Source organism: Diadema setosum, chromosome 11 (assembly GCF_964275005.1).
Source record: "Diadema setosum chromosome 11, eeDiaSeto1, whole genome shotgun sequence".
NCBI classification, from domain to species: domain Eukaryota; kingdom Metazoa; phylum Echinodermata; class Echinoidea; order Diadematoida; family Diadematidae; genus Diadema; species Diadema setosum.
In genome coordinates this window covers 5,584,652-5,611,522 of record NC_092695.1, presented here as the reverse complement: position 1 = coordinate 5,611,522, position 26,871 = coordinate 5,584,652, and the positions used below count along the sequence as shown (strand labels likewise).

General features: G+C 39.4%; 1 protein-coding gene across 1 annotated transcript in view; it reads left to right on the top strand.

Annotated features, from left to right (window-relative positions):
• The window catches only part of LOC140234970 (alpha-1,3-mannosyl-glycoprotein 4-beta-N-acetylglucosaminyltransferase B-like), a 124,469-nt gene that overhangs the window by 65,767 nt on the left and 31,831 nt on the right, over positions 1-26,871 (top strand). Inside the window, exons 5-8 of the mRNA XM_072315008.1 lie at positions 837-883; positions 10,255-10,368; positions 10,778-10,853; positions 25,847-25,961. Of these exons, the coding sequence (XP_072171109.1) occupies positions 837-883; positions 10,255-10,368; positions 10,778-10,853; positions 25,847-25,961 (352 nt within the window). The remainder of the gene's footprint in view (positions 1-836; positions 884-10,254; positions 10,369-10,777; positions 10,854-25,846; positions 25,962-26,871) is intronic.

Below are 26,871 nucleotides of genomic sequence, written 5' to 3'. Positions count from 1 at the left end.
AAAAAAGCTTGAAATTAAAAGAGTTATTCTTGTTTATTTACAATTGGACTAAGGCAAGCCTGTCTAGTATCAATGTACTGGTATTGTCTTACTACATTGTACCAATGTGTCATAGCAGAACAATGTGGAAAAAAAAAAATCAATATTTTTTTTTATCATAAACATCCTGAGATTATGTCCCAGGTTCTATTAAGAGAACAAAGCTAGAAATTAAAAGAGTTATTCTTGTTTATTTACATTTGTACCAAGGCAAACCTGTAAAGTATCAATATATTGTTCCCCTACATGGTACCAAAGAGCTGTCATAGCGGAATACATATTTTACCATGTGAGCACAATGTAAAGAAATCATTAGATTTTTTTGTTCTTTTATAAATATCCTGAAATTATGTCTGAGGTTCATGTCATAATGACACTCCAACTGATTGTTCTGCAGCCGTGGAAATGCAATTATATCCCGCTTCTGTTGTAGTGTTCGGATTCAGGGGGACAAACAAACCACACACCACAGCGGATAAAAGAAAGGAAAGCTGTGGAAATGCAATTAGGTCCCACTCCTGATGTAGTGGACAGATTTTAGAAAGCAAACCAACAATGCACTGTCATGGATAAAAATACATCGAATAAAAAAGATTCCCTCTATGATGAATATCAGAATGTGGACCTGCAGTTACCATGGCAATGGCTTCAGCTGTGTGTTCTTTTGTTGCCATGGTGATATTGATAATTCAAAGTCACATTAGCATTGATTTATTTATACCTCACTTAGGATAGTCTCTATGACATATGTCAACATTTTGATGAGGTCTTCGACATTTTGTTTCTTCTGTCTGCAGGTGGATAAAGATTACGTGATGAGGGAATCAGCCAAAATAGAGAAAGAGTGAGTATCATCGAGGGTTGAACCCCAATCATCATCTTTTTCTTCTTTTTTTTTCATCAGTTTTTAATTTTTTGCTTTTTGCTTTTTATTTTTTTTTCCTGAATGTCTAGTTTTGTTGCGGGCCAATATAAACCAGTTGATTATTGGCCTCTATGAAAACAATGACCCAACATACTTAGGTACATAAGCACTCTAAACTTGTATGTAAATTTAAGAAATTGATATGTTACTGTAATTGTTTTACATGCAATACAATTTATACAGCTGTTTTACTTTAACATATCATATTCACTCAGCTGGGTTTTTTTTTTTGTGTGTGTATGTAATTTTATGATTGCGTATATGTTTGTTTTGATTCTATTCATTAACTGCTTAATAGATTGAAAAAAAAAAGTACAGAGGTTTAAGACTTGGGTCTAAAAATACATAGAAATGAGAGGTTTGAGAAAAACAGATTTTAGAAACAGCCATGGAGTGATGAAAAGAAGGATGAAAATGAGAGATGAAGGGATGATGGATAGAGAGATAGAAAAGATAGGATGGGAGGAAGAATACTAAGTGAAGAGAATAGGATCACACCAGTTGAGTGGAGAGAGAAGAGAAAAAGGAAAGAAAAAACAAAGAGAGAAGGATGGGGAGAGAAAGAGAAAGAGAAGGAAGTTACGTTTGTATGTTCCTCAACTTAAAGATAAGCTCAAAGTTTCAATCTTTGATGATGAGCTTGTAGCTTAGCACTCAGAAGTGAGCAGTCTTAATTAAAGATTAGTTAATGATCAGTACCAGAAGACATCTTATGGTTAACGCTATATCCACAAGCCGCTAGGGGCCCCAGCTTAATGTTTTCGCATCTTGCTTACACAAAAAATGACTTCGAAAGTTAGCATGAACCATATTCCCCCTCAGCTTCCGGGTCATCCTCCGGGGCGTGTTGTACGCTACTGTATGGTTGCACATTATCAGGTTTCTTGTGAGTGCTGCATGTGCGTATTTTTTTTTTTTTTCCGGTTCTGTGGTTTAATCATCGAGTGGGACTCTCATTTGAAAATTCAGTCTTGAAGAGTAGGTGTCGTGTGGAAGCATGTCGTAGTTTAAAACTGCAAGATAATCAACGAAGTTTAACATAGTGTGAACGTACCTGAAGAAACCGGTCCGAAGAGTGAGGCCACTAACGACCAGACCTTTTAGGAGCGGTTTCCCAGACATACACACATGCTCAGCTGTTGAAATGGAATGGACGCACCTGGGATATTAACCCCTTTATCTATCAGCCTTTCCCTATGCAGGTGGAGAAATATGTGTTTATTCAGAAGAAGTGCTACAAGGACTCTTACAACTTTTTAAGTAGGGCACGTACATGTAGATCTTTGTTTGAAAGTTGTCACCAAGGTTAGTCAAAAAGCTGGCTTAGATTCTTACGAAACGAATTTGAAAACCGTCTGAAGCAGAGCATTTTCTTTTGTTCCTTTGCTTCATTTTGTATGTCAGCATAGACATCTAACAAGTTGTTACTTTAAAGCAAGATATTTTCGCGACATGAAATTTTCGCAAATTGGAGCCGACGGCCTCTTTCATTACATGAAATTTTTGCAAATTGTCACTGGCATTCAGTGCACACAGTGTAGAAAAGAACTTTCACATGCATTTTAATTTTACGAATCTTGGCTCTCGGGATACTCGCAACATTAAAATTGACGCAAACATTCCTGGTTTTACAGTTTGCAAGAGGAGGGACGAAAATAACTCACTTTGGCCCGAATTCATGAAGGTGGTACAAATGAAACCATGGTTTAAACCATGGACAAAAACCATGGAGCACCGAGTGTCACGTTGAATATTTCGTTACGAAATCAGTCATTTCATCGATGAAATGATTATTTTGTAACGAAATGACAACATTTTGTAACTAAATGAACATTTCGTCTACGAAATGATAATTTCGTTTTCGAAGCGGTCATTTTTGTCGACGAAATGACTGATTTCGTAACGAAATATTCCGTGCGACACTTGGCACTCCATGGTTTTTGTCCATGGTTTAAACCATGGTTTCATTTGTACCACCTTTGCGAATTCGGGCCATTGAGAGGAAAAGGTGCACATTATCTAGTAGACATGGGCTGTGCCTGGGATACAAGAAAGGGAATTCATGAGCCACAGTACGCAGTATACCCAATCTTTCTACCAATCGCGTTGATTGTGACTTGAGATGTCATAGATACTAGTATCCGTCAAATTTTGCTAGTTTAGCCCAAATTTTTGACAGCTTACAATGCCTCCCTCAGCTCAAAGAATATGCCTCGAGGAGGCCAGTCCATCCGCTCCTGCTGACTTTAGTTACGTTCAGGGACTGAATATTTCCTGGGCAGGAAAATATGTATATTGAACTTGAAAGAAGTTTTTTAAAAAATTTATGTTGATTTGCCTGATATGACAGGAAGTCTGATTTTGCCTGTAAGGGTTGAACTTGGTTGGTAAGCGTTTTTGTAGACACAAGTATCGTAGCCCGCCTCATAGATGGCCTGTTCTTAAAGCTACTAGCACTGATACAATGTATACATGTATTCAGAAGTGCCTGTTTTAGTAAAATTACTTTCAATCCCTGAAAAGTGAAATTATATGTATTCATCCGATGAATTGTTTGGTGCACATTGATTGCGAAACTCTGCCTTTCTGTATGAGGTCACATGAATTCTTCTGTGAGGCTTCCGTTGAAATGGAAACTCACCAATAGGCCCGTTCACACACAAGGGAAAAAGTGCGATTAAAAAAATCGATTTTCTTATCGCGATCAAAATTTCGAAATTTTTTCCAGTGTGGACAGAAAAATTTCACTAATTACCGCGATCCTTATCGCGATCCAACTCGCACTATTAGTGCGATTTTTCAGAATAATCGCGATTATTTTGCCAAGCGTCGTGTGTGTGAGCGCGATCGAGATTCGGAAATCGGTATTTTTAATCCCATCGTTCGTAGCGCGTGCGAAACTCTATTGGGACTGCGGCGGGGTCAGTCTTCGGTCATGCAAGATTCGCGCATGCGCAGTTTGGCCACTGATCGTTCTTTCCTTGCTGCGAAGTGCGATTTTTCCCTGTGTATGAACGGTCGAAAAAAAAAATCGAAATTTGGATCGCGATTGAAATTTCGATTTTCGTTGTTTGTGAACGGGCCTAATATCATTCGTGATACTTCCTCAAACTTGGTGGGTGTAAGATTTCATGAAAGTGGAGAAAAGCGGCCACCCACTATGGTAGAGACTTTCTCAGGTAGAGAATTTCTCACTTACTACTTGTGTTACCAAATTATTTGTCCTCAGCTTCAGGAGCCTGTGGCGTGGAATGTGCCTATGGCGTCTTGCTGACATGGTTAGTGCAGGGGGAGAGAGATAGGGGAAAAAAAAAATGAAAGGCCCATTCACACACGAAAGATATCATTTTTTTTTTAAACTGTGATGCAAAATTTGATTATATTCACTACTGTTCACACATGACCACCCCATCCCCCCCCCCCCCCCCCCCGCCTAAAAAAGACTCATTTGACTGCGAGCAAAGTAGCTAAATCTCCAAAATGCGCATGCCTAAACATTAGCGAGCTTTCATTACATTATGGGAAGACCTAAGGGGCGTGGAATCAATCAGCTGTGTTGCTACTAGCAGCCAGACAGCAGTCCCCTTTTCAAAGTAGTTTCGCTTTCCCCCGTCAGTGCTTGTACGTTTACATTCCACGCTTCTTGCTGATTGTTGCATCCTCGATCCAGACCAGACGCTATTTTGGCCAAGAATTGTTCTCGATTTCAGGAGGACGGGGAGCTATTTAGTCTTGAGCATGCGCAGAAGCAAATTTGAACGCGATATGATCAAACCAGTGTCCGTGTCGTGCTTGCAAAAGCTTGCTAATGACTGTACTTGACCCTGGTCACCCTAAACTCGGACCCACAGATCTCTACATGGTCAATGCTAGGGCCTAGTTTGGCGAGTTGCATCATGGGAATTAAAAATGGAATCTTTTTTTCGTGTGCTATTCACACATACTACGGGAGGCAAATCAGTGTGAGTGTTTTCAAAGAAGATCGAGACAAACCATTTTCTACATCACGGTGCGGATGGCGATAGTATTGTGTGCATGTGTGTGTGTATCCACACATGAGAATTAAAGGTGTTCGCATCACGTTGCAAAAATTGATTTTAAGAAAATCATTGTTTTTAGATGTGTGTGAATGAGCCTAAAGTCTGACTTGGTCCTATCACATCATTACAGACTACTTGTGACAGGATCCAGGAGTTTAAGTCAAGGTCATTGACCTCTTGGATGCCTGAAGGGCATTCCGTTGTCTTTTCTACTCAATGTTTCCTGTCAATGACATATCTGTAATATTTCAGATATTTCCTTTTCCCCTTGGGGAAGTGGGGGGGGGGGGGGACAAGGAAACCCATATATTCTTTGACCTTTAACCTGTGAGCTTGTTTGCTGGAGGATAGGCCAGCAAAGTTTTAACTCTCGGGCATGTGGTCAAAAGGTTAGCAATGGGTTCAATAGTAATCGTGGGATGTGTTTCTTTAGCTCATTATTCTTTAGTGCAATTGGTCAGATGTGGCGAAGCAGCTGGGATCAATCATTTTTGTCACATATGTTACAAAGTTTTGCGATACCAAGGGTCAATGATGCAAAAGATTATAAAAACATTTCTTCTTATAGAAGGAAGATTGAGGATCACCTGAATGACATGAATACAGAATAGAGAAGGAAAGCGCAATCCACAAATGCAATGAGACGAGCAGAATATTTTGACTGAAAATTGACCAAAATAAGACTCATCTTGAGAGAAAAATCATATCCAATCAAATGTGTAATGTCATACTTATATCCTCACCTTATAATCATCCGATGGTGACAAAGATATTCTTTCACGGAAACCATACACTGTGGTTGAAATTACCCGAGTGCTGCACTATACTGTATGTCCCAAAAAAAATTACAACGGAACCCTCCGCAATGATAAATTTAAAAGCAGTGAATCAATCCAAATACAATTTCAGGGTATGAAGCTATAACTTATTACCCACGTCTTGCAGAAAACCCCATCCGATTTGCTTCAGTGGTCAAAGAGAAATCAGGAGTTTTGTATAGCATGTCAGGAATCCCTTCCCTCCAGTTCTGTCCATCGTGTTCACACATTATGCAGTTCCACAAGCATCCAAGTGCTAAACTTGGAAGAATCAGACTCATGACATGCTTTACAACAATCTTCATTTCTCTGTCACTACTTGGTCAAATTGAATGGGATTTTCTGCACAGTATAGCCAAGATGTTATATCTTAAGACCCTGAAGTAGCATATGGACAGATTAATCGTATTGGAAGGTATCAATGTGAAAATCCGGTTGCAATTTTTGTGGGGACATACTGTACAGGAAACATATCTCCAGTATAATTAGACTTTCACATTGAATTGAATTGCGAACACTGTAGTATTTCTGTGTTGTGTTTTAAAAGATATGTTGGTGTTCAAGTAGCACCTGGCATTTTCACATATATTTTGACTTGTAATCCTTCTTCCACATCTACCTAAGAAATGGGTGCAACTTTAGTAGATACTGCAAGGTTCCATGACATAACTCTGATATTGAGTTCCAGTCTCGCATTTGAATGTGTGAATATTTTCCCCTGAGAACCAATTTGCTGGCTATTTAATTCACCTACTCGCACCATGTACATTGAAATGTGGGTATAAATATCAAGCTTGCGTGCATGAGTTGTTGCTGTGTCAGGCAGTCCTACAGTACAACATGTGTGCTTGTTGTCATGACAGCATTTCTTGCAGAAGTTTGCATACATCTTTAATACCCACGTTATTTGCTATTTAACAAATCTACCTTTTCTAGCGGAGTACTGTTCATAGCAATACTGATAATTCAGTTTGCATGCATTATTTGCTGCCATGTTAGGCAAGTCTCACACAAATTCTTTATCACCAGGAACAGCCTTTTTTTTTTCTTTTGAAAGTATGCCTAGCATTTGAATATGGTAGCAAACAGGTCCCTGTAGAGAAAAACTCGTTGTTTTCCATCCCCATCAAACACAATCCTTCAAGATTTGTGCAAATGCATTTCCAGTGTCGGCTGCCTCCTGTACTGGCACTTCCAGTAGCTAACATACAGTATATACTGTGTATGCCACATATTTTATGAGGTTTTTATTTTTGTGAATTTTGGGAGTTGGATGCTATCTGTGAATTTAACAACATGCGAAAATATCAAATTTGATCCTGACATGAACATGACGTGCACGCGTACATTTCTTCCTTCATTACTGTACTCCACGATTGCAAATTTAGGCACTTGCAGTGAAATTGTCGGGAAGTCCCAGTTCGGCTTGCTGAATATATGGTGTATCTTATAATACTGTGTCCCAATTTGCTAGTCAGCACTGATTAGTACTTTTGGGGATCCAGCCCATGTAAACACTGCGCCTGAGGTGCCCTGTTTGATTTGCATTTGGGAAAAGTAAATTTGGTCTGATTAGGTGTTTACAGTTTCAATGGGCCCCTGAAATACATGAATACTGAGTAAATTTCTACATCCCTCCGTTCAATCTGAGCCTGGCCTGCCACAGGCCTTACAGAATCTCGTTTACAATTCGGAATACATTCCTGTACGTGCAGTTTTTAAAGGCCATTATGCCATGCTTTGTTATGCTGTGATGAGTGGGTTTTTTTTTTTAATGTGTCCATTTATTTGAACAAAAAGAAATATCCATTAAAGCAGTGATTAATGCTACCTGGTTTGCATTGGTTGGAAAGCTCATTAAGATGGTAAACAGTCATTTGAAGCATGAGTGGAGTGGGATGATGTGGAGGAAATAGATACAAGGTGATGTGTTTTTTAGTATTTAGAGAGTTTAATGATGCAGGAGAGAGGGAAGGGGGAGAAACAGTGCGAGGAAGGGGGGGGGGAGAAAAGGAAGAGACATGATAAAGTTTGAAAAAGAGGACAAAAGTAGACTAAATGAAGAGAAGGACTATTTACAAAATGTCACTGAAAATAAGGTAATAGTAATAGAAATCTAAATATTACAGAGGAAGTTCATTGGCAGCTTTACAAAATGCCCTACCGAACATCAGCCCCACCCCCCACCCCCCCCCCAAAAAAAAAGAATGAAATATAAATGCACACTGGGCTAAAAGTTTTTTTTTTTTTATAATTTCACTAGAAGTTCATATGAGAGTTTCAAGTGAGAACTTTTATGGCAGGAAATGTGATTGTTTGCCATAGTGTGACTCCCATTTGCAATTAGGACTCCTCCTTTTGGCCTCTCAGTTAATGCAAAGTTGCAGGTAACTGACCGCTCTACTGTTCACATGACATCGATGACTTCGTGCAGGCTGCCGAGCCAATCATACGAGCGCTTTAGGGCGGCAAAATACTCACAGAATTTCTCGAGTGCAGTAATGTTGCCAGTGTGTATTGCCTTGTGAATGAAAGCTCTAAGCATCCCAGGTTACACTGTTGCAATAATTCCTAATTAGAAATGGTCTAACGAGTAGGAATTTAAAGTAGGGCAAGTCCCTTGAGTAGAGGGGCATTGAGTTGCTATGTGATGTGGGATAAAAAATTAGGAATATGCCGTATAGCAGTGAAAGCGACGAGAGTACCTTTTGTGAAGACGTCTCTAGTACTGCTTCTAAGCAGGAATCTATCTACTCGATAGTAACTTTTCCTTCTCTCTTTCTTACAAAGATATTACTATGGAATTAGATCTTCCCAAATCATTAAAATGAAAAAAAAAGAAGTGATGGGTGACTGATTTTCTTTTCTTTTTTTTTTTAAATCTTCAAGCAAGTGTATTTGAGGTAGTTTTACATCTTTAAATATCAAATCGTAGCCTTTGGGTTGTGAGAATGCATCTCTTTCGATTGATGGGCATCACATTGTCTTGTGGGCACCGTCATCAGAGAGAGAGGAGGCTTGGGTGTGGTTGCAACGTAATGATGAGTTCCAGTTGATTCCCCCCAGATGTATGCATGTGATGGGTAGGTGATGAAATTTGGAGGCGGATGTGATGGAAATGTTTATGATTCTGCGTCATGTTCTGATCAAAACGCCATCTGAGTGAATAAGATAGATGTATGAGCAAATGCCATTAGCACTAATGCAACTGGTAAACTGTTCATGAATGAATTATCATGAAGAGTGCAAAGTAGATAATAGCCTTGCTACAGAGTGAGTGCATTATTGGTACATTCAAAATTGATGATTAGGTGTCTGTTTCCATTTTTGTATGATTTGTATGTGTAATGCCCTGAAAGTTGTTACTGCAGATGCGCGCGTGCAAAGAACAAAAACCGGAAATGGCAAACACAAGCGTGCTGTGTTTGCGATGCATGCCTTTTCAAAAAGCTTTTCATGTTCAGCCTTGACTTTTAACAATTGGCTTTAGAAATTGTCAAACTTGGGTGACTGAGCTGTATAATAATGCAAACATGAATGAGCAAAACACAATGACAACTCTCTAGCTGACAAAACTTTTATGAATTACACTGTCACTGTGTTAGGATCGATTGTAGCCAATGGTACCATGTTGATAAACCATTTATAGAAGTCTTTTATTCCAACCCTCCTATCTACCAAAAATGGTTAAACTCATTGCCCTCAGATTTTCACTTTGTTAAAAGCATTAAATATCTATTTTGAACTCTCATGTGGTAAATCTTCATATCTACACAGTGTAAGTAACTTTGGTAGCATGTCGGACCATGCAGCTAAGATTTTGCAAACAAGGAAACAAATTAAAAGTTCTTTAGCCTTATTTTGATATAATGAAAGCACAGTGCCCCATGAGTGCACTGATGATGAAAATGTTAGTGAGTTTTGTCTGTACTCACACAGTGCTTGTCTTTCTTTGTTATGATCATTCTTTATATATTTGAGTGTTTTGTATTTCTTTTGGGGGATTTGCTGGTCTACGTGAGAATAACTGGTCTCTGAAATATAAATGAACATGGGAATGACATACTCATCTCTGTTTTCTTCATTTTTGTTGATATTTATGTGTGTGTGCATGTGTGTGTGAGAGAGTTTTTTGTGGATAATTGCATGTAAAAAATCTCATTTATAATGCATTAAATGAATTTCAATGTGTTTGCAGTTTTATTTTGTTGTTTACTTTCAAATGAGTTTGATTATTTCTCAAGGAATTGTTAAAGTTGGAACCTGTGTAAAAATCTCTGTCATCTTACCAATGCATGCAATCATGTTTTGATCTTAACTGCTTTTTTTTTCTTTCTTTTTTTTTTTTTTTTGCTTTCTTTCTTTTTGAATAGTCATGAGGGGAATATGAAACTTTCTTTTTCTTTCTCTGTTGTGCTTGTCAAAATTTCAGATTTAGAGAAGAGGTTGGATCCGGCCTAATAGAAGTCATCTCACCCCCACCAGAATACTACCCAGACCTTAATAACCTCAAGGAGACGTTTGGGGACACAGCAGAAAGAGTCAAGTGAGTCAGCATGAGACAGGTGTCACTTTTTTGTCCCCCTCAAAGATGTTGGAATTGATGATGGTGATGATGATTATAATGATGATGATTATGATGATGGTTATGATGATGATGACAGCGATTTCATGAAAATACTGCCAATTAATTTTTAACCACATGTAATCAGTGGTACCCTGTATCACACCTGAGCACTCCAATTCTTTTGTAAGGAAGTAACAGTATCCTAAAGGAATAAGTGCACTAGCCAGATGTGTTTCATTGAATATTCTCTGAGATTGCATATGAGAATCAAGTGGACAAAAATACATATTTTAAATGTGCCACTAGAATACATTATATAGATAATAATTTGTTTTCAATGACCAATGGATCAATGATTGTTTGTGATGTTCTTTGTATATTTCAACAGGTGGAGAACAAAACAAAACCTGGACTTCTCCTTTCTCATGCTGTACTGTAGATTGAGAGGGACCTATTATGTGCAGGTAAGCATACACCACTACCCTCCTCTTCTTGTTAGTAGCTATTGAAGTTGGATGCAATAAGTTTTGATTACAGTGGGAATGGAGCGTAAAGAATTGAAAGTGAATACCATCAGCCTGCCAAACAAGAAGATGGAGAAGGATCCTCTTCACATAAAGTCTTGTGCCCCATTTATACTCAAATTTGGGCCCAGGAGCGCTCCGAAAGTGCTTCGACTTTATGCCCCTCTCGTCTGTTCATGGAGAGAATCACCGCTCGCCAAGACCACACGTGAAATGGCTGAAAGGGGTGTAACTATCATGGTGACCTTCGAGTGCGCTGGAACTTCTAACATACATACACATATGTACAAGCAGTGTGCACAGTGCGCACCACGTTCCACTTTTGGAGCGCTCCAAACATTGGTGACTGTTAATACAGAGTTTTGAGCATCTCAGAAACACTCCTGAGCAGAGCCTTGAGAGGGGTGTAACTTTGAGAGCACTCTTGGACCGATTGTCTGTTCATACAGTTAACAGTGGTTCAAGAGCACTCCGAGAGCGCTCTACATCTACATGTCCTGTATGAATGGGGTACGAGCGAGGTTAGCAAGGGTGCATCCCGCCACTTCTCAATCAGTGCTGCAGACGTCAGTGTCGCAACTCGCGACTACGTTTCTGTAGGGGCAGCGCAATAAAGAAATAAAAAAAAGAGTGGAACTTCCCCTGTTCTCTTGGGTAATCTACGTGGAACTTCTTTTTTGCAAATATTACAAATGTTTGCACGGATTGCTGCACAAAAGGTGCAGCTGTCACAGATGTCTGAAGGAAGTTTCATGCTTTGTCATGTGGAAAAAAATAAGACATTGGGTCAAAGGTCATGGAATCAGATGAACTACTGTAATTTGCTCCCAAACTTTGTGGGGTAATGTATTAGGTGTAAGATCATCAAGCAGCAAAAAGAAAAAAAAAAAACAACCCCCAAAAAACAAACAAACAAACAGTGTGCCTTCAAAGCTCTTCCATTATGCTTTTTGTAGAAAAGATACTGTGGCTACATTGTAAATTATGGTCAATCTGTCCATATCTATCTACCTATTTTAACTTCCTGTCTAAATTTGTACATAACTATCTATCTGTCTATCTAGATGTATCTCTATCTGTCTATCCAGCTGTACATCAATCTGTCTACCTACACATAGTATCTATAGCTACCAGCTATTAGCCCTCATGTCTGTCTGAGATATCTATCTATACCATCTTTCAATGAAAAAGAGGAGATAGTATTGAAACCTACATTGTACAGTCTCAGTGAACATCCCATATCAGTTGGTCATGCCTGTGATATCTGGGTATGTTGCGTAGATATATATCTTTAAAGCTATATTTTTTCCCGTCTTTGTAGTAAAAAGAAATAACCTGGTTTGAATGAAAGGGTTGTGTTCTTTTCTGTGATTTGCATGGTGGCTGTGGCTGGTAAATCTAGGGAACATCCCTCCCGGATTACAAAGACACTCTGATTTCTTGGAATGAAACAAAGTATGGTGTGAGAAAATGTTGCTTGTCGGAGGGCTCACATGAATTTGTGATTGAGGCCTGAACATTGTTTGCAATAAATCCCAATCGTGAGGAGTGGGCATGCAAAATAATCCAGTGGTCTGAGGAAGAGCATAGTTTGCAATACCCAACCTTTTGAAGAAGATACTAAGAAAAGAGTATAGCATGGCAAATAAGACATTTGTGAAGGATGGAACTGCTTATCTGTGAAGAGGGCAAAACTTTGATGAAGGAACTTGATGACAGTTCTGCTTAGTTTCCTTGGTTGCCACGTGATCATCTGTCCAGATCATTTGCTGAGGTAGACTGCACTTTACTCCTCAAGGAAAGTGCAGTTAACACAGTTTTCAAAGCTCTCTGCTTTTGAGGCGGTAATGTGTGCGCCATTCATACCAAGTGGTACTGGATTGTGCTGTCAAAGAAGTTTTTTTTTTTCTCCTCTTGTCGCAGTCAGATAGCTTGGATTCATGAGGAGAACTCGTGGCCGAGTATGAGTCAGGCCAATTCCAGCCGATTAGGATGTTGACTGAGACCTTGTCATGTGAATGTGTGTTTGCTCAAGCTTTTTACACAGCATTCGAGACTCCTCGCCTTCCCCTTTCCGGTCTCTAACGAGAGAGCAAAATCTCTGCCGACTGTCGAGAGGCGGAAAACGCCGCGGTTCCCCCGGCCCGTGTTTGCCGATGGTAATTAGGCCGATTCGTCTTAACGTGGCCGTTCTGGCGGACAAGGGGCAGGCAGTTGTGCCGGTTTTCCATCGTCTGTCATGACCGACTTCTCTTGCGAGAGACACACATTTGTCCGGCTGCTTGGTTGTCGATCGGAAGGCATACATGCTCTATCAATGTCATTTGAGCAGGTGATTTGAGGACGTCAGCAACATTTTTTTTTTTTTTATTTACTGTAATCGGTCTTTCAGTGCACTACAATGCCTGCATTTTGTGGAAATGCAAATTTCAAAACCTTCTTTTTTTTTTTCAAACAGATTCTGTTCACTCTATAGACACTACAGATGATGTGCACGTGCAATCTTCACCCCTAAGTTCGCTTACGATTTATATTCCCTCATAAGTGTATATTTTGAAAGATACATAGATGATTCACATTAAAGCTTATTGATAAACAAGTACATGTACTAAACTTTTTCAACTATCTTGACATGAATGGTATACAAGCATAGGTAGAGAAAAAATAGTATCAGATTTTTTTTTTCCATCTTGTTCCTTTTTTTTAAATCTGGTTGCACATTGGTGAGGTTCAGTGCTATACATGTAATTCTGTTATCACTCTACTCATACACCAAAAACAAATATTTCAACCATGTAAATGCATGAAATAGGTCAGATGTAAATGTGGCTTCCTAATGAACATTAAGTGCTTTCAATACTCGGCAGAAAGGGCAATGACCTTTTACAAATCATTCTTGACGGTTCTTTTCATTTTTTCATAGGTATTTATTCTGCATACTTCGGATAAAACATTGAGTCACCCTAAAGACTTCCATCCTGTCCAGCATCATCTCTTTTCTGCCGTCATTCTGGAAAAGTCTAAAGAGTCTTAAACAATGTTTACACCCTTGTCTTTGAGGCACTCCCTGTGAGAATGATGTGTAACATAGGAACTATGGTATGAAATGGAACCAAATCAGATCTGACCTTATCATGGAAATTCAACAGTTTGCAAAATTTGTGTTTTTGTTTTGAAGTGGGATTTTTTTTTTTTTTTGAGGGGGGGGGGGGGTTCTTTTTTGTGTGTTCGTATATGTGTCTATGCTGTGTAGATAACAGTGACACCTGAGAAAATGGCCTTGTGTGTGGTTATGGCCACGTGGTATTTTGTGGAGACATTGTATGTGCTGTGTGCCAGGCCACTGATAGCCTGTTGAAATCCTCGGCCGGAGCTACACCACCGATGGAATGGGAGCTGCCTCCCCCGGCAGATTTGACGAGATCGAATCCAAATTATTACCCGGTGTCGACAGAGAGAAAGATAGTTGTGCATCTTGTAGCCCTGTTCGTACAGGGTGAAAGGGCTTTCTGTGCCATTTGTTTGTTGATTGTTTTGTTTTCTTCTTTTAATAGGGGAGGGTAGGGGGTTAGGGAGTGAGGAATACTTTTTTGATGATCTCTCAATGATGAAGGAAGATTTTGTCCTTGAACTTCAGGAGGAACGGCGCTCCATTTTTCATAGGGGGGAAAGGACAGAGGGAATTCGATAGGACTTTCTTTTCGTTTGATTGCATCTTGATGATAGGAAGAGGCTCTCTCTGATGACCTAGTAACTATTGTTCTTCTTTCTTTGGGGTGATGAGATGATGGGGGATGAAATATGTTATTAATGTATGTCTCGGGATGATAGAGGTGTACCCCTTTTGTGACGTCTATAGAGTGTTTGGCTTGTAATATTTTTGGCATGGATCAAACTCATTTGATGAGATACTTTGATCAGTATTTGTGTGTAGTGAACTAATTTTGGATAAATCATTAAATTGAACTTTCGTGATTTGTAACAAGAATATGATTTATGCTTCCTCAAATCTCTTCAAATGCTCAGTTTTTTAATTTGGAGTTATTCCATTCACAGTCTTTTAATAACGGAATTGTTCATTTTGTTTTTTTCATGCAATCAAAGAAAATTTGACCTCACATTCAAGTGTTTGAAAATTCAAATAAACAATGCTTTTATAAAATATCATAGAAGACTCAGTAATATTAGCATAACAGACTATACAACTGACTTACAAATGTGTCTCTCCCCCCCCCCCCCCCCCCCCGTAAGGGCTTTTCAGAAACACTAATCTATGGAGAACTTTGCCACGTGACTGTATCAATGGTGTAGATTTTTTTTTTTTCAAGTGATTCACAGTTTTCTTTAAGTAACCGCAAGCTTAATGGAATATTTGGTAGATTGAGATTTTCCCAGTCCATCTTTGAGAAGTGTATACTGTTCAAAGTAGGTCTTGGAAGGATTCACATCGCTGCATAGACTTGCCCTTTAAGTGCATCGATCCATCATTTACAAATACCAGGCACTGAATGAGAGTGGAGTGGAATTAAGCTCATTTTGATTGAAAGCGATGACTCATGTATAAAGAAATATCACACAACATTCTCGAATTCACCAGCCAGAATGTGGGTTTTTACCCTGATTGATTCGATGCCAGACAAAAAAAAATCCGCAGGTAATGGGTAGATGGCTGAAGCCTTTAAAGTCTCATCTCTTCCCGCTAATCTTGGATGTGGGGATGATAAGAGCACTAAAAGTCATCATAGACTGATTACATGAACCAGAGCGGCCCAAGCCTCCCTGATGTTGCAGGCGCCTCCCTGAAAACTGGAAAGAATAAATATCCCTTCATGTCATGCCAAAGAGAATCTAAAATTGCTTCCCGAAGTTGGGAAGTATTTTCGCTTATCGAGATGCATTTAACACACAAGCATCTCCCTGAGTTGCTATTTTGAATCTCCCCGACTTTGATACATTAGTGTTGGCAGCCCTGCATGAGTATGACTAGAACGAACATTGTCCACATTTTTTCCCCCTGTGACTGCTATATTTCTGTTTATAGCAGGACAAGAATAACACATACTTTCTGTAAGAAAACATGAAAGCAACTCACGACCTCAGCGGGTTAATCTGGTCAAAAAGGTCACAAGACTATGTGCAAGGCATAATGTGCACCATATGTTTCCTAGATCCCCACCCCCACTCCCACCTCCGCACACAATGCCATCAGCTCAGATTACAAGTGTGCAACAGGAACTTGAACTTGAGCTTGAACTTGGGAATTTCACCAGCAACATGACTGCTTTTATGGTATGGGCCTCTCAAGGAAGCTAAATAAAGCCACTGTTTACCATTGGGAGTAGTGATTTAGGAAAAAAATGAAATCACATTTGATGCAGATATGTTTAGTTCAGTTGTATCACAGAACATCCTACTGTATGAACATTTGGCAATAAAGCCACAAATGTAAGGAGATATCACTTTTTTTTTTCAATAAACCATAACTATACACAGTTTATTCTAGAAATGATTTTAGTCAAAGTATTGTTCACATTTTTTTATATTTAAAAACATTTAATATTGATTATACTGATTAACATTTTTACAGTGGTTGTTTCTATCCCTAACTCTCATTTTAGAAATATTTTGAAGCACTATAGCTGTTTCCTTTTTTTTTTTAAATCTGCAAATGATAAATAGTGGCTTTAAATGTGGATTTCTCAAGGTCACATGAATGCAATCATGGGGGTTTTATTCTCCTCATATGGATATGGATGATTTATCCACAAATACCTGAAAGGGTATCCATCGTCACCACTGGCACCTGGACTGAATATTACAGAGATGTCAGTGACTTCTGTTTTAAAGCGTTGTTACCCAGAGAGGTTCACAGGAACTCGAGGGAAACGGCGATCAATTTTCATTGTAGTTAACATTGCCCTGCCGTGTTTAGAATGCCTGAATAAAATCAAAGAGAAATTGGAGCATACTTTGTAGTTCTCGAGCTTCCCTGCCTGGAGGTGCTGCTTGGCGTCAAGTCCAGTCCAAATATTTCATTTTTTTTCCTTCTTTCGTCTCCACATTTGTATGAGACAATTAACACAGATGGTTATTTACAACAACAACAACAAAAACAAAAATGAGAAAAATTGACATTTTCTCATACAATGCTGTAATGCCATTTTAGGTTTTTGTTGAAAACATAAATGTGAGGATTTGCTTGATTAAGCTGGCATCTTGCCCTATGGGATATTTCCTTGGCTGCTCTTTGAAAAACTTTGGGATGATGAATGGATGCAGGTTGTCATGGCAATGATGCCTTCTATTAAGGAAAGGAGAAGAGGTGATGAATTCCATGTGGGAAAAGAGATCTATGGACCCTACAGCTGTGTGTACATCATAATCTCGAACTCTTGGGGAGACTGCTTTCAAGAAATTGTGACCCGGCCATGCTAAACTGTCCTATATATTCCAGCTGCAATTCTTGTCACTCATGCCCATTGATGATGCCTTTGAGAGTGTTGTCCGATAAATGGCATTTCAGTCTGTAGTGTAGTCTGTTCGCAACGATGTGTACTGTGAAAGGAAATCATCTTCAATCTCATAATGTGTAATAAATTCTCCTCTTAAACATTCTTCCAGTTTCCCAAGACGGGAGCAGTGATAATGAAAACATAAGATAAATGTTTCAAGCTTTTTTTATGGGTGTAACAACTGTGCGCACAGTAAACCATCTCATCTCGGTGTTAAGAAATGAAATAATCTCCCAGACACGACGTGCAAGGGTGTACCCGCCCCAGATTTCAAACGATATGCACAGCTTGAGCATGGATGCAAAGCACACATAGGGATGATAAGAGATGGATCAAAAGGGCATGTTAAGAATGACAGGGGGCATCATAAAGCACTCATTCATGTCGTGCTGCCAAGTCGGTAAGCGACTGATTGTTAATCTGCCAAGTTCGATTTCTACAGGGGTAATCCTCTGTCCATTGGTTCAATTTTGCCGAAATTGTGAGGGGATTGCTGAGATAAAAGAGGAGTGCTGTGCGTTAATGAGTTTCTTGGCGGACAAGTGTCTGGTAAAGCGGAGCGGCATGGCTTGGAAATGACAATGCTCGGCGAGTTTTTTTGGCAGCATCACCCGGGCGATCGCGGATCTGGGTCGACAGCACCTTTCAGCTCCAATGGATGCCACGGATATCGCAGGATTATATGATTAATCGCACATTACCCGACTCTCTCCCGGGTGACTGCACCCCACCCGCCAAGGCCGGCTCAGAAGACGGGAGACAGAGGAAGGATGAGAGATGAAACGAGCATCTTCTTTCTCTGCGAAGGAATTTGTCGCGGGAGTCGCCTGTTTTGTTCGATGCACTTTTAATGGAACACCGGGACAGAGATGGATTTCTCCAAGGAAGAATGTTCATCCTCGGTCAATTTTTATCGGCAGCCATGTAAACATTCCACACTGTGCCCATTCTACCTTGAGAAGAAAATGCTATGTAAGGTCTCTGACAGAATGGCATTCGCTGTTAAAGACTCTGATTATTTCCGCTTGTTCTGATTATCGACTTCTCCACATATTTGCGTGAATGATTTGTCTGCATAGCCTTGACTGGGTTGTGGAAGAGCTGAGCATAATACCCTATCCTAAAGATTTCTGCAGTATTTCATTCTTCCACTCGTATGATTAAGTAGTTTATTAAAACAACAACAGCTGTAGACAGCCCAATACTCTACTGATTTTAAATTCACTTATGTGTTTGTTTTGTTTGTGTATTTACTGTTATGCAGACAACCTTTAAGTATTATATCCAGAATCAGTTTGAGATAAAGGGCAAGAAAGAAGAAGAAAGTGAAATGGAAGAGTAAACATCACAGTTAAATAGATATTGTAAATGCAGAAATCTTTGCAGTTCATTAGTTTTTGCGTATTTTGCGTATTATGACTAGCGCAAAATTTAAAATCTGTGCAAAGAACTTCACAATTTTCACTGCACATTTCCAATGGGTGCACAATTGCGTAGCAGGAATTCAAGAACCCACAAATACGTTTTGGTGCCGCTCAGCGTGTAAAATTAATTTTTTGAAAATATGGATGTTTGCAGTAGATAAATAGTGAGGAAGAGAAAGAGGGAGAGAGAGAGAGAGAGATAATTATCATGTTTTCTGCCACATTCTTGTAGTTCAAAGAATGTACAGGTTGAAAAAACCACTGCTTTAAAACCAGAAATTTCCGCACGGGTGAAATTTTTGCTATTTCGTGAGGAGCCAAGATTTGTGAAGTTAAAATGCATATATGAAAGTTCTTGCCTACACTATGCATTAAATGCCTGTGACAAATTCGCAGAAATTTCATGCTGCGAAAAAGGCCGTCAGATCCAATTCACTGAAATTTTTTATGGCACAAATATTTCTGGTTTTACAGTATCATTCCTGATAGTTCCTGCCCAAGAGGAAAAGAAGTCTTGCTAATTCACCAAAACAAAATGAAGAATGCTAGTATCCACATTTGCCTAACTGACTGACGGGTTTAATTGTTCAATTTGAAAAAAAAAACATTTAAAGACACGAATAAAACATGGAAAACAAAAATGTTGATTCAGATGAACTTTTGTATCAGAAATTCATCATGTCGGTTCTTCCCTGGTACAAAATCATGCTCTCAAAACAATTTTAGGATTGAGAGGTATCCAGCATTTTGATCTTTGAGCATGGACTACATAAAAATGAATCCAACCTCTGTCCATTTGTGGTGACCCCACCCCCCTATATAAATTGAATATTAGCCTATTGGAAAACAAATATTCAGATTGTCAGCAGCAATCAGTCCACCTTTTTGATTTCACTGCTGTTTGATTCTTGTTCCCATTTGTTGTTTGCTGTTTTAAGATGCAATTCAATTTTGTTTGCGATACATTTCTTTCAACTTTTTTTTTTGGGGGGGGGTGTCAATCTCTAACAGAGAGATAGGTTTTGTTTGTAGGTATTGGCAATATTTCATCTGGTGCATTGGATCTTCTTTCCTTTTATATTTCTGCACATATTAGTTTTCCAGGAATAGGCTTTCAAGCTCTTGAGAAAGGGGAAACAAAATTACGCATACACACACATACAAGAAAGAAAAAGCCTTGACATCATGCTTGTTCTGCATTTCCATACGGTATATCGTGAAAATCCGAAGACCCTGTCTGATGCTTCAGTCTTCTATGTCCATGTTATGGAGGCACTGTGGTATAGTGGATGAAACTCTTGACTTTGCAGGTCCCCGGGTCAAACTTGCAAAGTGCTCATGTCCCTGCATGAGATGTTTTTACCCACATTGTCCCTCTCAATCCTGGGCCCTGTTTCATAAAGCTGTTCGTAAAGTTACAAACAATTTACGAGCGACTGGTGATCAGTTCTGATGTGCTATACTTATCAGAATTTCAATAATTCAGCACAAGAACTGATCACCAGTCGCTCGTAAGTCGTTCGTAACTTTACGAACAGCTTTATGAAACACCCCCCAGGTGTATAAATGGGTACCTGGCAATGCTAGGGTAATAATAATGGCAGGGCCCTCTGGTAGAGCAGTGCTGTTAAACACTGAAGAGGCTACCCTGGATATAATACATACAACCATATCAGTATGATATGATTACATTATGAGTTTGTTGTGTGCACTGATATAATGTATATTTCTGAAGAAAAAAAAATATTATACACTGTAGATTTGGAAACATGATGCCAAAATTGTTGTTGTAACAGCTGCTTCTAGATTGATTCAAGCAGCCACAATGTATTGACTGTATATGCTAACATTTGTTAGATATTCAAGACCATGATTTGTTATTATTCATACATTTTTTTTCCATCTCAGCCAGACACATATTTGCTCATAAAACATATAGTGACTATGGCACCATCTGCTATTCCACCACAAATTAATTTGATTGAAATATTGCTCATGAAAAACTAAGTTCTAGATCATGTTGCATACATATAGAAACAAGCAGGATTTTGTTTCAGGGGTTTAGAAATGGAAAAGTAGAGAGAGGCAGAAATGGGTGACATGAAAAAAAAATATCTGTGTAATAGGGAGAATATATTAGCAGGAGAGAGAGAGAGAGAGACAAATATATAAAGAGAAAATAGCACAAGAAGTCTATACAGAAAGATGTAAAAGGAAGCGAAAAGTTAATAGAAAAAATATAGAAAGTACAAAAGCAGCAAAAGAAAGAGAGAGCAGGTATTTTGTAGTACATTTGGACATAAAAGAAAGATCAGCTACTTGCACATATTTATAAAGGAATCAATGCCAAATCTTCTCCTCGCATGACTATTTCCAAGAAGTTTCACTTCTCACTGAAATAGATGTACTTTAAACGCCGAAATTTTCGCTGTACATTTTTGCATATTTCAGGCTACTTCTGGCCAGTGAGAATTTTAAAATCTGCGAAAATATCTTCACAATTTTCTCTGCACATTTTGAATGAGTGCACAATTGCACACCGCGAATTCAAGAAGCCTTGAGTATGTTTTTGAGCTGCTCAGTGCCAGAAATTAATCACTCCAAAAGTACAGTAAATGTTCAGTAAATATGGGAGCAAAACATTCAAGGGGATCGAGCTGTGCTAGTGAATGAGAAAGTAACCTAACAATCATCGCCTGCCTGGTAGAAGGGCCCTAAGGTTTGCACACTGCAGGGCTCGCTAGGGGCCTTCTGTCAGGCAGGCGACGCCTTACTAATGATTCGATCACACTGGAAAATATGTTGTGCCTTAAAGGAATATTATAGCCAAATATGTGGAGTTAGTAAGTGCAGCAATATTAGTAGAACACAAGTGAATTTTGAGGAAAATGGGACGATCCGTTCCAAAGTTTCAAAGTTTCAGTGTCGCCATCACCACTAGCCTTTTGTCAAGGCCCTCTCGCTGTAATGGGCGAGCGAAGCGAGCCCAGCCGAGCGCGCCAGCACGAGGGCCTTTTGAGATCTGCTTCACACATTATTATTCATGACACGTGAACCCTTCTGAATACTCATTTTAATGGCTTCCGGTCAACCAATGGAATGGCGCGCTCCCCGCATCCTCAGCCTTGGTGGTCATGCCTGTTCGCATGCATCACTGACCACCCGAGGAGGTCTGCCACGGAACTCTACACACTCTGTGTGTAGAGTTCTGTGAGGTCTGCGGCAGCGGCGTGCATTCGCTCTATTCAAATCGGGTTCGAGCAGACAGACACGCTGATTGGACCCCGACTTTTGCTCCCGAAATCGGGGAGCAAAAGTCGGTAATTCAAAGGGCTAACAAAAGGATGCGAAGCAGATCTCAAAAGGCCCTCGCGCAACCCCACTCAGCTGGGCTCTCTTCACCATACAGCGAGAGGGCCTTGACAAAAGGCTACATCACCACATGAGAAGACTACAACAATATGTGACACCTTCAAATTCCATTACATTTGGGGGGGGGGGGGAGGAGGGCGTGATAACCAGCTTTTATGATACTTTTGCTGTTCGATTTGTTTGACTTCATTCTCTTTCTTGAGAGTCGACTTGGATATTGGGTGGACTCCCTCCTTTAAAGGGATGGTACAGTATTGGTGGAGATGAGAATTGGGCTTTTAACTTTATGCGAGATACCAAGAAAACACTTGTGATATAGTACAGAGCATACCATTTTAAGAGGAATTCAGAGTTTATTTGATGAAAATCGGGTTTGGAATGACTGAAACATCCAAAAACAAAGTAAAACAAAGCGATTGTAATAAAGTGTGGGTCCCACACTTTATTAGAATCGCTCTTTTTTTGATATCTCAGCCATTTCAAAACCAATTTTCATTAAATAAACGTTGAATTCCTCATAGAATTACATGCTCTTTCATATTTCATAAGAGGTTTTTCATTATCTCACCTAAAAGTGTTAGAAACCTGAAAATAGGTCTCAACCAAAACTGTATGATCCCTTTAAGAGATCTCAGTTCTGTGCGTTCTGGGATCAGTGACGCTCGACTAGACAACACAGCTGCACAGATGTGGAATATCAGTGATTATGGTTTTAATGGAGCAGCAAAACATGGAATTCCTTGATGTGCCATTGTATTTTTAGGGGATGTTTTTAATTTTTTTCCAGTTTTTGATATCACTAATACATGAGAGTAAACATGATAAATGTTCTGCACTTCATAGGAGACTATCCTTCAAATGCTACGACAAGTTCATTGACAGTACTGAAATACAATTGATTAGGCCACTGTCAGGCAGATTCAGCCATAATTCTTGGAACATGGACATTAATAAAAAACAACAAACAAACAAACCACCCATTCATGTGTCATGTTATGACGATAGTCCGTTAAAATCGGGTAAAAAATGTTCATATGTACACGCATGTATTACTTCCGTCAAATAATTTCATGTCAATGACTCCTGGCAAATTATGTATACATATCATATATGTATTTCCTCCACAATCGCAAGGAATTGATAGCTAAGATGACATTTATATTTCATGTATACTGTCAAGAAGGAAAAAACAAAAAGGTTCTAACTGACCACCAGTAACCTTTCCTAGAGACTTTCCTGATGTTGGGCAGTCCCTCATGCAAGCAACGTGGATTCCAAGTATTGGAATGTGTCTGTTCAATAGAAGGTGATTTGAACCCAGTCCTATTGGCTGCTAGAGTTATAATTTCTGTCACACACTGGACCTCCAATTTATGCCTAAAGCTAGTATCTCACCAACAGAGACGTCTCCAACTTATCAGTCGCAGCAGTCGCGGAGATGTCTCCAACTTAAAAATGGTTTGCGGTCTCACCAAGAAGACGTCTCTGAGACGAGTTATGGCAGGTGTCAAAAAATTTCAAATTTGAAGGAGCCGCTGCAGGATCACCTGACTTGATCTAGGCAGGATGTCAGCATGCAGATAGGTCACGTGGTTTCTAAAGTAGGTCAAACAGCGTCAAATAGAGTCGCGGAGACGTCTCCGCGACCTCTCACAAGTTTTTCTGGTCTCCAGCAGGTCTCGGCGAGGTCTCTGACACGTCTCTGCGAGACATCGCGGAGACGTCTCAGCAGTCCCAGATATACTAGTCTCTGCGACGTCTCCGCAACTGATGGAGACGTCTTGGAGACGTCGCGGAGACTTTGCGAAAAATCGATCTTGTTCAAATTTCTTGCGACTCCTCGGAGACTCTGTAATTTTCAGGAGACGTCTCGGAGACGTCGCGGAGACATCTCTGCAACTAGCAAAATCTAGAGTCACGAACTAGTCACAAACTAGTTTCAAGCCCGGTGAGATACCCCCTATATATCTGTGATGTCACACTGTGCCCAACAAAACTGAATGGAAGGACAACAGAATGATGTGTAGCACTGCTCAAGTTTGTCTAGTACTTGGGCCTCGAAGCGGAGACTGTACGATGCTCGCAGGGCAGACACCTTATCGACTTGACGCGCATCGCCGCCCAAGCGTTGCTGGCAGCAACCTGTGAGAGGCCAAAATCATAGGCAGTCTGTTGTGAGATCAAGTCGTCATAGCAAACTTTGAAGATGTTTGAGTATGGCAGAGTTTGATCGTACCTTTTGCATGGAGTATTGTAAGCACGGAACGCACACTGTACCCTGAGGGTTTGGTGTTGTTGTTTTTTTCTTGGGTGGGTGGGGGTGTCTTTTTCCCCCTCTTTTTTTAAGGAAGTGCCAGTGTCATTATGCATTCCACTCACAAAGCAAGCAAAATATTGTTTATGCTTTCCTCCATAATGTGATGGTGATGTCAAATAGATGCTATATCACACTGCAGACTGCATGCTGTTGTGTTTTTTTTTTCTTCAATAGCGACTAAAGCAATCAAACATTGTAGTCGATTGAAGGGTTTGAATTGTGTATTTTCTATCCAGACACGTATACATGTGCATATGTGTCTTTGTTCGTCAAAGTTTGCTAACATATGCCAGCTTTTTTGGTGATTGTTTGAAACATGGAGGTCGAAAAGTCTCTCTTTGTACCTCCATGGTTAACAGCAGGCATCTTTAATAATTGAATCTTCAATCAATAGTCTGTTGCACAGTGGTCATAATACATATTTATAGACACTAGGTTTGCATTACTGAGCAGTAAACTAGGGTTGATGTGCACATCAACCATGTAAATGAGATGGCATGCCACCAAGTTACCGGTGTCTGAAGACTGAAATTTCCACTGAATTTGTATGTTCCAACTATTTCTATTTCATTGGATTATTTCATGGTTTATTTGTTGATGCTTTTTCAGGAAAGAAGATTATTTGTCAGTATTGTGTTCCTATCTTTTATGGCAACATATTTAAAGTCAGTTATGGGAGAATGATAGAAAATACTTCTTTTTTTTTTTAATGGCAGCTGTTTTACTCTATTTGTTCCTATTTCTTCATCTGCAGGGTTGGCAGGATTAACTGCATTGAATGTAAAGTAATTGTTGCATTCCATTATGAAACACTGGCTGGCAATCATGAATGTAAATTGCATGTAAACAAAAAAATCCAAAACAAAACGCCACTGTAAAAAGATCAGTGGATACTGCTGTGGCCTGATTTATCGATTATCAATAATTGAATAGAAATAAAAAGTGCGTAGCAACCATGTTGGGTGTGTTCGAGATTGTAGTACTTCCAGTAAACCTTCCTTAAGTTAATATTTCCCCATTTTTGCTGTTACCCAACTGAAATTGTCTTATCACCGCATTATTTCATACATCTTTATCGGTACATGGGTACATTTTAGAGCCAAACTTGACAGTTCTGCAGGCATATGAGAGCTACATTTCCCCTTTAAGTGAAGCACTTTATTCCAGTGTCCTAGTCCTTCTTGGGGCACTCAAAAGCTGATTGTCCATGATGGCTTGCGCACACAGGCATCTAATCACTTCTGTAGTGGCCAGGGGAAATGAATCTTAACTCAAACCTATTTTTATGCCTCCTTTAATTTGTCTCAGCTGGAGGATGACATTGTCGCCGTTCCCGGATACCTGACGACGATGAAGAACTTTGCCATGCAGCAGAGCACCAAGGACTGGCTTCTCCTCGAGTTCTCGTCTCTTGGATTTATCGGTAAGACTTCGGGGAGACAGAATTGGAATAAAGTAGTGATCCAAAGAGGATACTGATGGCATTAAGATGTCTATCAGGTATGAGAACCTCGATTTCAGCAAAGTCGGACGGTTGACAAGAAAGTTGTGGCAGTTGAAATGTCTATATCAAGTTGACAGGAATTGACATCCCTATAGCACTGTTAAAGGGATTGTATAGTTTTGGTTGAGGTGGGGATTCAACGTTGAACTTTTTACAAGATAATCAGAAGCCACTTTCTTTAATATAAAAAAAAAATATGAAAGAGCATACAATTTGAAGAGGAATTCAAAGTGTATTTGATGAAAAAACAGTTTTGAAATGACTGAGATATCAAAAAAACAAAGTAAAATAAAGTGGTCCTCATAAAAGGTGGGTCTCACCTTTTATTAGGACCTCTTTGTTTTTGGATATCTCAGCCATTTCAAAACCGATCTTTGTCAAATAAACCTTTAATTCCTCTGGGAATACTTTGCTCTTTTATATTTCAGATAAGAAGTTTCTATAATTTTTCTGTAAAAAGTTAAAACCTGAATTCCCATCTCAACCAAAACTATACAATCCCTTTAAGACCTTAGATATTAGGATGGTAAAAAAAAAGGGGGAAGAAAAAGTAGAATGATATTAAGATGATGAGGTAGAAGGTAGAAGAACACTCAAAAGAAGTAGAAGATGAACAAGCACATGAGGAAGAAAAATACAAGAAGTAAAAGAAAAAGGAAAGAGGAAAGAAAAAAGAAAGAGAAAAGGAAAGAGGAGAGATGGAGGAGGAGGAAGAGGGGGAATAATATTTTCATTCCTCATCGCTGAACAGGAGGCTAGCTTGAGCTGAGGTGTTGCTCACATCTCTTTGACACCAAGAGTATGTTGTACCCTTCTGTTGGAGTGAAGA